The following is a 15,381-nucleotide window of genomic DNA, read 5'->3' as shown; positions in this document are numbered from 1 at the left end:
CACTATTTTGGAACTCTTATTAAACATATGGGATTGAAGGCACTACATTGCCAATTCGAACAACGGAAATGCTAAAAAAACATAACTCCAGCTCTTGAATTTACTTTGGCCACAAGAACCACTCATGGAGAGCTAAAGACTCCAAGCCAATAAGGGTTATGATGGAGAGTGAAGGTAGAATAGAGGAGGCCGAAGATGACAACATTCTTAGCGCAAATATCTTTAAAAACAAAGATTAGAGTTGATTGATCTAATTTTATAAAGATTAGCGGATGCAAGGATAGATTTTAAATATATTTTAAAAATTATTTTTAAATAATTATTCAATTAGTGTGATTTATTTATGACATACCAGTCGTTATTAACACCGTTTAAATTTTTGTATGAAGAGAGGGCTTAAATATCAGATTTATGCTATTTTAAGAGTTTCTTGCGCTTAAAGATAGCTTAAGGACTAATCCGTTCCTCGCACTGAACTTTAGGGGTGAAAAAGCACTTTTTCCCAAATTTATCAGTACAAAACTTCTAGCTACCGGGATCCTACCCGAATTGTTTATTGGAACAGAATAATTCCCGATTTGCCCTGGCAAAAGATCAAACAAGCAGAATTTTATAGTCAACTGTTCAAATCAGTCGCTGCTGAGAAATAGAAATACAACTAGAAATAGAAAGAGAAAGAAAGAGTCTCTTCAAGCTTTAATTTTGAGTAATGGCTATGGCTTAGGGTTTCACTACTTCTTCACCAAAAAGGGAAAAAAGAAGGAAATTCCTAGATTATACTACGCCATGGCCGCGAGCCTTCTTTCTCTTCTTATTTTGCTCCCAATATTTCGGTTTCCTTTCTCTCTATCTGGTGAGTTTGGCTTCACTTCACTTTCTTAATATTTGAATCTCTATTATTTTTATTATCATCATCATTTTGAACCTGATTATCTGAAAATTCACATTTGTCAATCTGAAATTCCTTACGATGTTATGGAATTCAAAAAGCACACTTTGATTTTTTGTTTTATTTATTGCTTGTTGATAGACATTGCACATTTATGCAGAAATGAGGAATGATTTAGTATTTGACAGTTATTTAGTGTGTTACTTGCAAATAGTTATCCATATTCTATTTTACGTTTTACTTTTTTTTTTTTTGTTGGTTAATGTTATTTTCATATTGTTGTACTGTGGATTTTTCTGTTGGTAATGAACTTTTCTTTTTGGTGGTAATTTTAGCGGAGACAAATTCTATGCAGTCTGTTCCTGATCTTCAGAAGTCAATGTATATGGTTATCGATGGATATCCTTGTGTACGGCTACTCAATCTTTCTGGAGAGATCGGCTGTGCAAGTAAGATGCTTCTAAAGCTTGTGTAGTGTGTTCGGAAGGTCGAAAAATTCAAGAGTGAATTTAATTCAATTCTAATCAGTAAATTCTCATGTTTGAAAGGTTGTAGTTGCTGGAATTTGATTCGTTGAACTTTAAAAAATAGGCATTTTGAAAGAAATGAAATAATCTTAAAACCATGACATGATTTTGCAAGCAATTCAATTCAAATTATTCAATTGAATTCTTGCAAATTATTTATTCCAAACAAGCTCTAATAGTAATTTACCTTATACCAGCTTTTGCAAGATCAAAGTTTTATTATGTAATGCGTATTTGGTGCCTTATCAGTTTCTCTTTCATTCCTAGATCCTGGACGAGACAAGGTTGTTGCTCCAGTTATAAAGTTCAAGAATGTTAGTGAGCTGGCACATTTATCTGCAGTTTTGGTATCGTTAGATGATATTCAACAACTTTTTGACAGGCATGCAATATCCATTCATTGGCAACATGCTTTATGCATTTTTGTTTATTTGTTTGATTTGCTCTTTTTAGTTTTATATTTCCTTCAAAAATGAGCTTTGCAATTGATCATTCTAGTAGCATGATAACTTTGCTTAAGTTGGGAAAATGGTAAAGATATTGAGTTCTTGGAAGATGAAGGGTGAGCCAGCTTTTAAAATTCATAAACTGGGAATATAAGCAATCAGTGCATACTGACAAAAGCACAGCTAGAACTAAATAAAAGCTATGTTGTGGGCCCTGTAATATGTTTAGAGTCTTAAGACTGCAAAGTGGTTGTCTTTAATATTTAAGGATGATTTATTGGTCAATAATATATTCTATAATTAATCTTCCATGAATTACAACAATGTTTGTAGCAGAGTTTTTATTTTCTTTCTTCCCTAAAAGCAATTTATGCAGCTATTTTCAATGTGTTACAACTAACACCTAGACTGGAAAAGTATAGAATCTATGTGGCTGCAACATGAGTAGCTTATGTAGTAGGATGCTTTTTTCTTTTTTAAAAAAAAAATTAATTAATTAGACAATGGGAGTGCAATATGGACTTGTTCATGAATCTATGACAGTTTAGGGTCTTTTGCTTATAAAAATTGAAAGTTGAAATTTTTATGCTTAGCCTGTTTTGGCTACATTGTTTAGTATTTTCTTTCTGGTTTTGTTCTTCGTTGAAGAAATTGTTTTTTTAAATAACCATTAATGTCAGATGCCTGTTTCTGCTTCAGAATATCAAATGATCCAACTTTTGCTAAGAATGTAGGCGGTATTTTAGTCCAGTCTGGGACGAAAATTCAAAATAAATTAATAGGTGATTGCATTTTCTATGAATTATCAGTTTATATATTTATTTATTTTTCATTGCAGCTGTTACAAAGTGCTAACAGCGGGCTTTCTTCTATATTTCAGGATTCTCTCCTGCTCCAAAGTTTCCAGAAGTTGAATTTGCACCTTATCACAGCATCAACTATGAATGGAACCCGATTGTATGCTATGAGTTTATAGTCACTATTCTAATATATTTCAGCTTCTTGTTGTCCAACCTCTTCCAATGTCTTGATTTACACTGCTATTTGCTAATTTTTTTTTAATTTGATCATCAAATAATTAAGCATTCAAAGTATGTGTCTGCGGGATAATGGTATTGCACCAGTTGGTCTGTATTCAGATTGGATTATAGTTGCTACGACTGCCCCTTTGATGGTCATGGAATTTCTTAAGTCATGGAATTTCTTAGTTTTAATTTCATTTAAGTGGCTACTGGTTATTGATTGAATTCCCCTGATTCCCTCTGTCAAAATATAGAGTGCATATTTCTTTTTGCATTTGCTTGACTAGGTATAGTTTCTTCATTTTGTATTTACAGGGATCTGGTATTATGAAGAAAGCTTACAACTTTCCTGTATTCCTACTCTCTGAGGATAGCAGTCAGATCATGCAGGAGGTAAAACATATAATTTTAGCAAGAAGATTTGCCACTGTGTTATATAGTGGTATATAGATTGATTGTTCTGAGTCTAGTGATGGTATTTTTATATTACGAGAAGTGAGACCAATTTTCATTCCTGATGGAAATTCTGTCACTATAAATTTAGCTGATGGACATCATTGTGTTCAATTCTTTGTTGGTTAGTTGTTTGGCATAAATTGGTGAAAGTATCCATTCACCATGTTAATAAGTTGTTTCTTTACTCTGGAAAATCTGTACCATTTTTTCTTTTTATTTTTAGACATGGGGTCTGTAAGGAATTATTTTATAATGTGAAAATAAAAATACTTAATTTTCCCAATGCAGGTGATGTATTAAGTTTACTTAGTCAAACATTTAAATTCTACTAACCTAGATGGGGATTTAGAAATTGAATCATAATTGATGGTCATATATGATTAGCTGAGATGCGTGACAAGTTCAAACATGAAAGCATTTTATGCACTTAAGAAATGACTCCCAAGTTCTTTGACCTAAAGTTATAGTCTCCTTTTGCAATTATTGAAGTTTCTTAAGGAGACAGTTTTGCTTTTTCTGTGGAGCAGATTGGTGGTTGATTAATCTACATTTCATACTATTGCATATTCATGCAGGTTGCTGTGAAGAATGAGAATAAAAAGAATACTTATACTGCAGATGTGGCTGAGTTTGATTTGGTGATGCAGGTAAATGATTATGATGCTTCAGTATGCTGATCATTTTCATTTTTTTTTAATACAATCAGAATACATGATTTACTTATACTGATTTCTTATTTACTTGGGTAGACAACCAAATCTGGGACTCATGATTCAGAATCTTGTTTAAGAGAAGAAACTTGCCTTCCATTAGGTGGATACAGGTAGGTTTTGCCATGTTTTCTACTCTCTGACTGCTGTTTATCATTTCGGTTTGGATCCAGCTGGTTTGAGATGATTTCTCTATCATTCTTAAATCATAAATAGGATCAAGTAGGTTAAATGCTTATTTATACCATGCTATGGATGAGCTTATAATGGTCACGGATTTGCTCACAGATGAAATTTGTATGATAGTGAAACCATAAATAGGCTCGAATATGCAATTGCTCAGAGATGCAAAATCCTTTCTTTTCAACTCTTCATTAGCATTAGTACTTGTATTTATAAGTCCCATATGCTTGTATAAGATACTGTGCTATGTTGATTGGTTTTAATAATATATCTAAGGAAACATTTCGACATCTCTGATTGATCAATAGTGTTTATCGGGATCATATCCCTTCTATCAGTAAAAGTTAGTCATGTTCCAGCTTGCAAGACTACAAGGGAAAATAGCACTAAGCTTGGTTTTGACTATAATTTTTTTATGAGCTTGGGTTGTGTGGTAGATGAGTCTGACCAAGCCTGAGTGTCTTGTGTGTAGATTTTACATGACCAGTTCACTTGCTGGTGTTTGAAGTGTATTTAACATGGCATCATAACACATTCAATAAGTTTCCAGCAAGTGATTTACCAACAATATAACCTCTCTGTGTTGTAAACAAATAACCGAACCTTTCTTTGCTTTTTAAACAAGATTGAGTGTTCTAACTAAAATTTTTTTTCAGCTTAATTTTAATTGTGATTATTTATGTGAAGGGCAGTGTTTGGTCATCACTCCCACCGATTAATATCTCATCAACTCAATCCAAGCCCATTATATTAACAGTGGCATCTATGGATTCTGCTTCATTTTTCCGTGACAAGAGCTTAGGTGCAGAATCTCCTATTTCTGTAAGTTCAAGATTTTGGTGGATATTTAGTCAATGTTAATGTTATTTTATTTATCAATGGTCTTTTTTCTATTCTAACTCAATGAACAAACTATCTTTCATACATTCCTAGGGATTGATTTCTTTGCTGGCAGCAGTTGATTCACTTTCTCGTGTGGATGGTTTAGAAGATCTCAGTAAACAGGTGCACATGAGATTGGTGCTCTTTGAACAAATGTTTCTTTTGTGACCATTTGCTCATTTATCTGGTTTCATAATTTTTGCTATGCTGAGAGCCTTTACTAGTGTATGGATTTTCATTTTTTTGAAATCTTAAGGAAACATGCCCTTCCTCTTCATTTTACAACTAAAAGAATGAGTTCCTCAGGTATGAAAGATTTTGACATGGATGCTTCTCTTGTTAATTGGTCTTTTGCTGAGGTGGATGGAAGTCTGCTGCTTTGAATTCTGAAATGGCAGTAATATCACTTTGAAACAAAATGTGGACCAATATGCTCAATATATCCTCTTGATGTAAAATCTCAAGGTTTCCCTTTTAAGCTAAACTTTGAAAAACTGGGGAAAACTCCCACGTGCAATGCATTGCATACTGTGAAACAGCCAACTGAAAAATTGCAATATTAAATTTGCAGGACAATGAATGAATTCTTGTATTCTATCAGTGCATTCTAATGCAACTGCTATTGACTTCTATATTTTGGCGTGTATTCTTGGTTTTATTTATTTTATATGTTTAATGTTTATTTATTTATTTATTTTGAGGTGAGTCTTAGTGCAGTGCTAACACTGCTCCATTATGACATGGGTCATAGTTTCAAACCACTAAAACACCCTCCTTCCAGTGTAATGTGAAGGCTACATAGACTTGACTGTCCCTAGGATATGTAATCTAGGAAGTACCATGCATTGGACTTTCAAATTATTAATTTATGGTGGCATGTTTCTGCTGTTGACATGCCTGCAAGAATGATTATCTGATGGTTCATAATCTTGGTGCAGCTTGTTTTTTCAGTTTTCACTGGGGAGGCATGGGGCTATCTTGGTAGCAGGAGATTTTTGCTTGAACTTGATTTACAGACAGATTCTGTTAATGGCATAAATGACACTCTAATTGAGATGGTATTCCTCTATCATGTTGTGATAAACTTTATTTAGGTTGCTATAAACATACAAAAGAAAAACACACACAAAAAGAAAAAGAAAAGTACTTTTCCCAACAAATACTTTTTATGTTGTGGGCTCTATGCTTCCATGTAAATGAATTTGGTTTTGTTGTGATTCACTGGGAGCTCAATCATTTTAATCTACTGCTTAATATTTTAAGAGTGTAACACCTTGAGTGCTAAATGATTCTACAAGGTCATGGAAATTGGATCTGTTGGGAAGGGTTTCAGTGGAGGGAATAAAACCTTCTTCGCCCACACAGCAGGGGTATGAACTCCTTAGCTTCTCTATTTTTTTTTTTTTCATTCTAATTGTTATATTTCCTCTTCTATTGCCTTCTCCGTCACTCTCTTTCTACGTATGAACTGAGCACACTTGATGTTATATATGATGGGAACTTAACTATGTTGTAACATATAGAGAACGTGAAGGTTACAGTAGAGGTGCCAGTGGTTGTTTGGTGAATGAAACTTGAATATGCTAGCAGCTTAGATGGTGATGGTGGCAGCACCATTTCCCTCTTTGTTTTTGCTGTTTGAATTACTAATCAACTGATTTATACCAGCTATTTATGTGAGACTTCACTAAAAGTTGGAGGATTTTCCTAGACAAGTTCATGATCCAAGTAGTACTACGACTTTACAATAGATTGATGCTGTCTCATGTGTTTATGGAGAAATTAGTTGGATTCTAGATTGTAGTATTTACATCTAAAAGTCAATATTATGGAAGATGATGAAAGTTGTAGGTCAACATAGATATCATAAAATAATGTGTTCTTTTTTACTTTCTTTCTTCCTGTTAGATATAAAATCTTGTTGAAAGACTAGTTAAAAAAGAGCATTTAACAGGAAGGAAAAATCTTGAATGAGATATGTATATCTAGTCGCCTTGCCTGAGCTGATATAATGGCATCTCAAAATCATAATTATTATTGCTCCTATTAAACAAAACACAAATGTTATTATTTTCTTTCTTAAACCCCTGAAGTGGCATTAGCGTATGTTTATCTTATTCGATTTAGCGTAAAATGTCATCGATTCTTGATCTGGTTTTATTTACCTCTTATGTGATGACTGATAAATCTGTATTTAGTTAGATTAGTGTTTTTAGTTTGTGCAATTGTAGTTTTCACTTTTCATTTATGTAGGTTTCACCAGGCACAAACAAAATGTTGAATGCCTTCAAAGGTGCCGAAGATTCACTTGAATCAAAAAATGTTACAATCTTATCAGCAAGCACTTCAAATCCTGGGATACCGCCATCATCTTTGATGGCATTTCTGAGAAAGGTTAGAAGCGGTAACTTGAAGTATTTTGTATTGTTTTCTTTATGTATTATTTTATACTTGATTTCCTTGAGTTAGGACACAGTTAATCGTATTGTCGTATTGTTAAGAATAATCAAGTTATTATGGATTTGTGTTCAAAAGAACTAAGCACAAGTTTGATTTTTTCTTGCCTTGATATATGAACAACTACACTGTTGCGGATGTAGAGACGTTTGACCACGTCATAGCCAAAGAATGTTGAAAAGAAAATTGACCATTTTCTGTTTTGCTATGGCATTGCACGAAAGCTAAGGACGCTAGGCGTTGGCTGAGTTATTACATGAGAATGCAAGGCAATGTCAACATAAATATTCATATGAAGTGTATTTGGAGAGTTAAGGCACTTCCTTTGGGAAAAATTTGGATTATAGGTGATCTGGTAAAGAGAAAAAAGAAACATGTTATATCATGAACTAGTGTCATATTTAGAATAATAGAGAGGAGAGCATCTTCCATTGCACTGCAGAGTTGTTGGAGAACTACGTCAGTGTGTTGTTACTCTTGGGCGATTCCAAAGTTTATGCCTTGGTTATTGTTTATTGGTGTAATTATAGATCTGAGCAAAAAATAGAATTGTTTATTCATACTAATAACACACATATATATACAAGTAGGAAAGCTCCTAAACATTGTAGGTATCCTATACAAGGACTCCTATTTACAGTATACAACTTATCCTACATATATCCTGTAACACTCCCCCTCAAGCTGGAGCATAGATGTTAATCATGCCCAATTTATTACACAGATAATCAACTTGAGTCTTGTTTAGAGCTTTAGTAAAGATGTCTCTTAATTGTTCTCTAATCTTTACGTAACCTGTGGAAACCAGTCCTTGTTGTATCTTCTCACGAACAAAATGACGATAAACTTCAATGTGCTTAGTTCGTTCATGAAATATCAGATTCGAAGCAATATGAAGAGCTGCTTGATTATCATACCATAACTTTGCTGATATTGAAATCTAAAAATCGAGTTCAGATAGAAGCTGATGAATCCATGTTATTTCACATGTAAGCTGAGGCATAGCTCGATATTCTGATTATGCATTAAAAAGCGAGACTACACGCAGCTTCTTACTCCAGGAAACTAGATTTCCTCCAACAAAGATACAAGACCCTGAAGTAGACCTTCAATCTTCTTTGGATCCTGCACAATCAGCATTTGAAAAACACTCAATCCTAAAATGCCTGTGATCTCTACATGTGATACCTTGTCTAGAAGCTCCCTTCAAATCACACAAAATTTATTCTACTGCTTTCCAATGATCAATCATTGGATAAGACATGTATATGCTTACCACATTGACTGAATATGTGATGTCTGGATGATTCACTGTTAAATAATTTAACTTCCCAATTAATCTTCTGTATCTCTTAGGGTCTTCAAACAATTTACCATCTCTTGTAAGTTGCAATTAGGCATCAACGGAGTACTACATGGTTTAGCCCTCAATTTACCTATTTCAGAAGTCAAGCACATATTTCCGTTGAGATAACAAAAGCCCTCCCTCTCTTTCTCATTACCTTGACACCTAAGAAATACTTCAACATCACTAAATCTTCTTGTGGAACTGACTATGAAGAAAGGATTTAAGAGATGAAATCTCTGAAGCATTACTTCCAGTAATCACAATGTCATCCGCATACATAACTAGCAAAATAATGCCACCCTCAGACTGTGTATAGAAAGCAGAATGGTCAGATTTGCTTTTCTTTATACTAAACTGCTAAATTGCTTGACTAAACTTGCCAAACCAAGCACGTGGACTCTTCTTCAAGCCACATAAAGACTTTCGAAGACGACTAACTTTTCCATACTACCCTTGAGCAACAAAACTAGGAGGTTGCTCCATATACACTTCCTTTTCTAGATCTCCAAGAAGAAAAACATTCTTAATGTCTAACTGATGCAAAGGCCAATTGTGAATAGCTACCATAGATATTAGTAATATGACAGAAGTCAACTTAGCAACAGGTAAAAAAGTGCCAGAATAATAAATTTAGGCATATCCCTTTACTACAAGACAAGCTTTCAGACGAGCAATTGACCTATCAGGATTCACTTTCACTGCAGAAACCCACTTACACCCAATAGCCTTCTTCCATGCAGGTAAATCTACTAAGTTCTGGGCACTATTACTATCTCCTTACACCCAAAGGTCCAAGTAAATCTACTATGATAGGGGTTCTTGGACAATTTTAAAAGAACAAGTACACCTAAATGATTGTAAGACACAAATGAAGAAACAGGGTAAGTGCACTGACGTTTACCTTGCAAAGGGCAATGGGAAGATCATCATTTAACATCGGATCTGGTTCAAGACATGCACTAGAAGGATTTTGCCGTCGTGAGTAGACCTGAGTGATTGGTGGACGAGTAGGAACAAAAATATCTGAAGTAGAAACAGGATGTGTAATAACATATACCCACACATGATCATCATTCTCCTTTTTACTTAAGAGAGTGGAAGATGGGAAGAATGGCATATCCTCTAGGAAAATGACATTAGCTAACACTGGATATCTATTAAGACTAGGAAAATAACATCTATACCCTTTCTAAACACGAGAATAGCTAAAAAAGATGCACTTTAAAGACTTAGGATCAAGTTTCGTGATTTGAGGACGAACATCACGAACAAAACAAGTACAACCAAATATTCTAGGCTCAATTGGAAACAATAAATTATTCGGAAGAAGAGTATGTTAAGGATCTTGCCATTAAGAACAGTTGAAGGCATGCGATTAATCAGAAAGCAAGCTGTTGAAACTGCATTAGCCCAAAATTGTTTTGGAACATTCATTTGAAATAATAAGGCCTTTGCTGATACAAACCAAACTAGCACAACAAATCCTACTCCAACAAGGAGTCTTGATGATGCAAATCTTACTAGCTCAAGGAATTTTTGGAGTAGGATTCGTTGTGCTAGTTTGGTTTGTATCACTTGCAGTTTCAAGAAGATGTCTATATTTCTTTTTGCTGCCCCATTTTGTGATGGTGTATCCACACAATAAGTTTGATAGAGAATTCCTTGATTAGTCATATAAGATTGAAAAGATTTTGATAAATACGCTTTAGCATTATCACTTAGTGTGGACAAAAACATTAAATTAAGTTTTGACTTCAGCATAAAAAGCACAAAAGTGAGAAAATAACTCAGAATGACTTTTCAATAAATATAACCAGGTCAAACTAGAAAAGTCATCAACAAAGGTAACAAAGTATTTAAATCCACCTTTGGACATAAGTAGACAAGGACCCTGAACATCTGAATGAACTAACAAAAGGAACACTAGCACATTTATTGACTCTAGGACTAAAACTAAGACGATGATGTTTCTCATATTGACATGACTCACATTCTAAAGAAGATAAATTGTGAAGTTGAGGACAAATTCTCTTTAACAAAGGAAGACAGGGATGACCCAACCGACAATGTGCTTGAGGTAGACTCATAAGGAAGTGATGGAGTCGGGTTCATTGTGCCAGAACCAAGTACAGAAGATGTTGACCCAACTGCTAAAGTAACTTTAGAAGACGATGTATAGGGCTTAAAGGTAGAAAATAGGCTAGAGTTACCTGTCATATGATTTGTGGCACCAGAATCTGTGGCCTAATTGGAGGATGAGGAAACAAGGCATGTGTTTGGTTTACCTAACTCGGTGATAGCAGTGACAGGAGTAGATGAAGGCTTCAATGATTCTTGGTATTGCTGAAATTTGGCAAATTCATATGCAGATATTAGAACGGACTTTTTAGATATATCATGAGCAGATGCAACTTGTGCAGTCTAATTCCTCTTATTCAACAATCTCCTGCAATCACGTTTCAGATGACTTCGCTTATGATAGTAATGACATACAATCCCACTTGAATCCTGTTTCCAGGTATCAACATTACTATTAGCATTGCTTGATGCATTACTTGATCCCCTTCCTCTACTACTTTTACCATCCATGTTTCCTCGTCCGACGAGAGCACTATTGGATTGAATAGGTGGAGAAATTTTTTGTGCAAAGTACTCTAGAGAAGGCCTCTTGAAGAGAAGTAATCTCTGGACTAGAAAGAATTTGAGATTTGGCAGTCTCAAATTCATAGGGAAGACCAGCTAGAAAACTCATAACAGCCATCTTCACCCTTTGGGCTTGTTGAACTTTCACATTTGGGCTAAATGGTAATAACATGTTAAGCTCCTCATACATCTTCTTGAAATCCATGAAATAGCTTGTGAGAGACTTGTCTTGTTTTTCAGCTCGGTAGAAAGCTTTACATATATCATACATGCGATTAATATTCCCCTTCCTAGGGTGCATAAGCTCTAAGTACTCTAGTAAATACTTCACCAACTCACAATGATTAATCAGACCCACAATCTCACTGTCAATAGAATTCTTAATTTGTAAAAATAAATGAGCATCTTTGTGTAGCCAAGTTTGTTCAAAGAAAACCCTTCACTTGTTTGGATTTTCACAAAACCAAGCAGAAATATGGACAATAGAGGATGAGGCGAGCTTGGCAAAGTTGACCGGAGCAAGTTCTAGTGACCCATGTGCCTCCACCCGCCGGCGCGTGGACAAGAGTGCAGCAACTGTTTTGGGCGCGTGAGAGCCATGCGCTAGGGTTCTGGTGACCGGACTTTCCAAATCAGATGATTGGCAGGCAACGCTCCTATTGGTGCAAGCGGTGATTAAAAACTATATCTCTAAAGAGATGAGCCGAAAGTAGAACACCCTATTGCTAAACCAAAAGTAATTTCCCAATTCCCCAATTTTGATTTCTAGGGTTAATTCCTTGCTCTGATACCATGTAATCATAGATCTAAGCAAAAAATAAAATTGTTTATTCACACTAATAACACATATATATACAGGTAGGAAGATTCCTAAACATTGTAGGTATCCTATACAAGGAGGACTCCTATTTAGGGTATATAACCTATCCTATATACATCCTGTAACAGTTGGAGCGGAGTTCTAGTAAGCTAGAAGCCTACAAAGTTGAAAGATTGTAGTCTATTGCTACTATCTCTGAAGTCCACTTGAAGAGAGTTAGAAATTTGAGGGGTTGAACTGTATTTTGTTAGTCTTAAAACTTATGTTTTGGGAATAGCTCTACAACTGAATGGTTCTTTCTTTCTTTCTTTCTCTGAGATTCTTCAGATCAGTCTGGTTTTAGTTTACTTTTGGTGTTGCTTCTTTATCTCCTGCATTGTGCACCATATGGAAGTTCCATGCTGTTTTGCTAGAATGAAAAATTCTTTTGTCGCTTCGAGAAAATAGTTAGTATGAGAGATTTACCTTTTAAACCCTTTTCGGAGAAAATAATTCTCTATGTTCAATTCTTTTAGCAGCATAGAACTAGGTCCTTTTATATTTAGATTGGTTAACTTGTAGGACTAAATATAGCTAATTTCTAATTCTAGCAACTCACTAACTTTTAGCTGAATATAATAATAGTACAGAATATATACAGATTAAATCAAGGATTTTTTTCTTGAACAACTTTGACCAGATCAGTAATGATTGAGTCGATCCATTTCAATTTGGTCAGCTTATAATCAACAATTTTATTGCTTTGTCAGAGAATAGTTAGCACTCAGAAATCTATGATTTCATTATAGTTTCTTTTTTTTCTCGGCAGAACTCATCAATTACTGGGATTGTATTGGAGGACTTTGATTCTGCTTTTTCCAACAAGTTCTACCAGAGTCACCTTGATGATATATGTGAGTTGATCTGGACTCTTGTTTGCTTACTCTCCAGCTCTCCTCCCCCAGTTTTAAAGAAATAAAAGACAATAGTAACTTATCTATGTTGATCACTAATCTATTATTTGTCTTAAATGCAGCAAATATACACTCTTCAGCTATAGTGGCAGCTGCTTCTCTTATTGCTCGCACTCTTTATATTCTTGCTAGTGGCAGCACAAATTTTAGCAATTCGGCTCTAAGTGCTATCAATGTAAATGCCTCTTTAGTTGAAGAACTAATGGGCTGTTTATTGGACTGTGACCTGGGTTTGTCTTGCGAGCTGGTGAAGAACTATATATCACCAACCTCTACATGTCCAAGTCATTATGTTGGTGTCATTATTGGGGAACCTTCATCAAATCCATATATTGGATATGTTGATGATATTTCTAGGTTTATATGGAACTTTTTGGCTGATAGAACTTCTGTTCTGAAGGAGAATAGTAGTTCCGATTGCTCAAAGGATTGCAGCAACAAAGGCGAGGTCTGCATTAAGGCAGAAATGAATGGGAAGGGAGTTTGTGTTACTTCTACTACAAGGTAACATACTGGCTAGAACCTGCTAAATTAGAATAGTTAATACTTAGGAGTCCCTGAATAAGCATGTCTAAGAACATAAAATTAAAGCTGCAGCTGGGCAATTGTGTGTTTTATTTTATCCCCCATGTGACATTTTTCCCAAACTGACCTCATTAGAAAATGCCTGCCTAAAGCAAGCCCTGATCCCATTTCTGTGTATGAGGTTTGGTGCAAAATTAACATGGTAGTCAAATTGAAAGTATGCTTGTGTGTTTAGAGTGCAATATGTCAAAACTTTTTGTGAAACACTAAACTAAAGCCTGCATTGAGAACAGTATAGGCGCTTCAGATTTATTTTTCTTCCTTCCATCTGTTTAATTTTTGCATTTGTATCTTCATGTGTCCTTTGTTTAGGTCTAATGCCAACCTTTCCCTTGATAGAGATGTTGACCAGCATGCCTTCACTGAAGCGTGCATGTTTTTTCTTGCTCAACAGATGGTAACTGTTAGATGGCTAGTTAGGAAATTCTATGCTCAGCATGTAATTGCATGGTTGCAGTTTCCAGTCATTCATCTGTTCATCACTGCAGGTATGTCCCTGCGTATTCAACCCGATTGAAATATGAATCTGGAATATGGAGCGTTTTGCCATCGAATTATTCAGACTCCATGGGAATGGTGGATCCGGTGTGGACAGAGAGCAACTGGGACGCAATTGGCCTTCGTGTATATACAGTTCAGAATGCCACTTTTGATAACCTTGTTCTGGTGGGAGGTATTGCTGTCACTGTCTTGGCTTACGTAGTAATAGTAATTACAAGAGCCTTCATCACAAAGGCCTCGAAACGGGATTGACAATATTCTGAGTTGTGGTTGGAGGTTTTTGATATAGCGTACGGAAATGGTAGGGAATAGAGCTAAAAACGAAAACCAAATTGTTTGCATCATTCAAGACACTGAATTTGAAGCACTTGCTGGGATGGGATGCTCATGCTGTCATATTTAAGATGCATCCATGCGCATTTCAGTTAATGTAATTGAATTCCATATTATTCAAATGGAGAATGCATTGCCTATTGCCTTGTCAATGTTTATTGCCAAAACAAAATTGTGTTGAAGAGTAACCAATTAAGGTTACATTACATGTTTTGCAGAAAACATTTCAAAGCAAATGAAATATATATAGAATGAACATCTACACCACTACTATTAGAGTGCGACGACAGGCGTTCTAGTGTGTGACCATATGAGTTTTACTCTTTCATTTCCCGTTAACAATGGCATTATAAGACAAAACCATGGTGGGAGTATTTATTTATCAATTAATAAATATTTTCAACATAACTTTTATAAATTACAGACACTATCGAAAATAAAATTTTAAAATATTAGAAATTTTAATAAAAAAACACTTAAAAGCATTTTAAATTATTATTATTTATTAGTATGTGATATGATTTTAAATATTATTATATTACCTTATTTTATAATTAAACTAACAACAGTCCCCAATTAGTATAACAATAAATCTCAAGGACTTTTACGATTTTTACTCCAATTAA

At 34.8% G+C, this 15,381-nt stretch overlaps 1 protein-coding gene across 2 annotated transcripts; it reads left to right on the top strand.

The window, feature by feature from the left end:
* The first annotated feature begins 555 nt into the window (after nucleotides 1-555).
* LOC8272195 (nicastrin) lies at nucleotides 556-14,907 on the top strand. Of its 2 annotated transcripts, XM_015727075.3 has the most exons (17): nucleotides 556-853; nucleotides 1,225-1,338; nucleotides 1,684-1,798; nucleotides 2,562-2,644; nucleotides 2,743-2,819; nucleotides 3,200-3,277; nucleotides 3,916-3,987; nucleotides 4,090-4,163; nucleotides 4,926-5,055; nucleotides 5,167-5,238; nucleotides 6,054-6,173; nucleotides 6,414-6,485; nucleotides 7,369-7,509; nucleotides 13,192-13,276; nucleotides 13,399-13,840; nucleotides 14,234-14,318; nucleotides 14,410-14,583. In XM_015727075.3, exons 1-17 carry the CDS (start codon nucleotides 787-789, stop codon nucleotides 14,443-14,445), a joined length of 1,863 nt encoding a protein of 620 aa, XP_015582561.1. In that variant the 5' UTR covers nucleotides 556-786; the 3' UTR covers nucleotides 14,446-14,583. The 2 variants fall into 2 exon arrangements, with proteins under 2 accessions (XP_015582561.1, XP_015582559.1); XM_015727073.3 differs by lacking the exon at nucleotides 14,234-14,318 and having other exon boundaries at nucleotides 559-853; nucleotides 14,410-14,907.
* Nucleotides 14,908-15,381: the final 474 nt, after the last annotated feature.

The sequence above is a fragment of the Ricinus communis genome, chromosome 5, assembly GCF_019578655.1.
Source record: "Ricinus communis isolate WT05 ecotype wild-type chromosome 5, ASM1957865v1, whole genome shotgun sequence".
NCBI classification, from domain to species: domain Eukaryota; kingdom Viridiplantae; phylum Streptophyta; class Magnoliopsida; order Malpighiales; family Euphorbiaceae; genus Ricinus; species Ricinus communis.
This window is presented reverse-complemented; position numbering and strand designations above follow the sequence as displayed.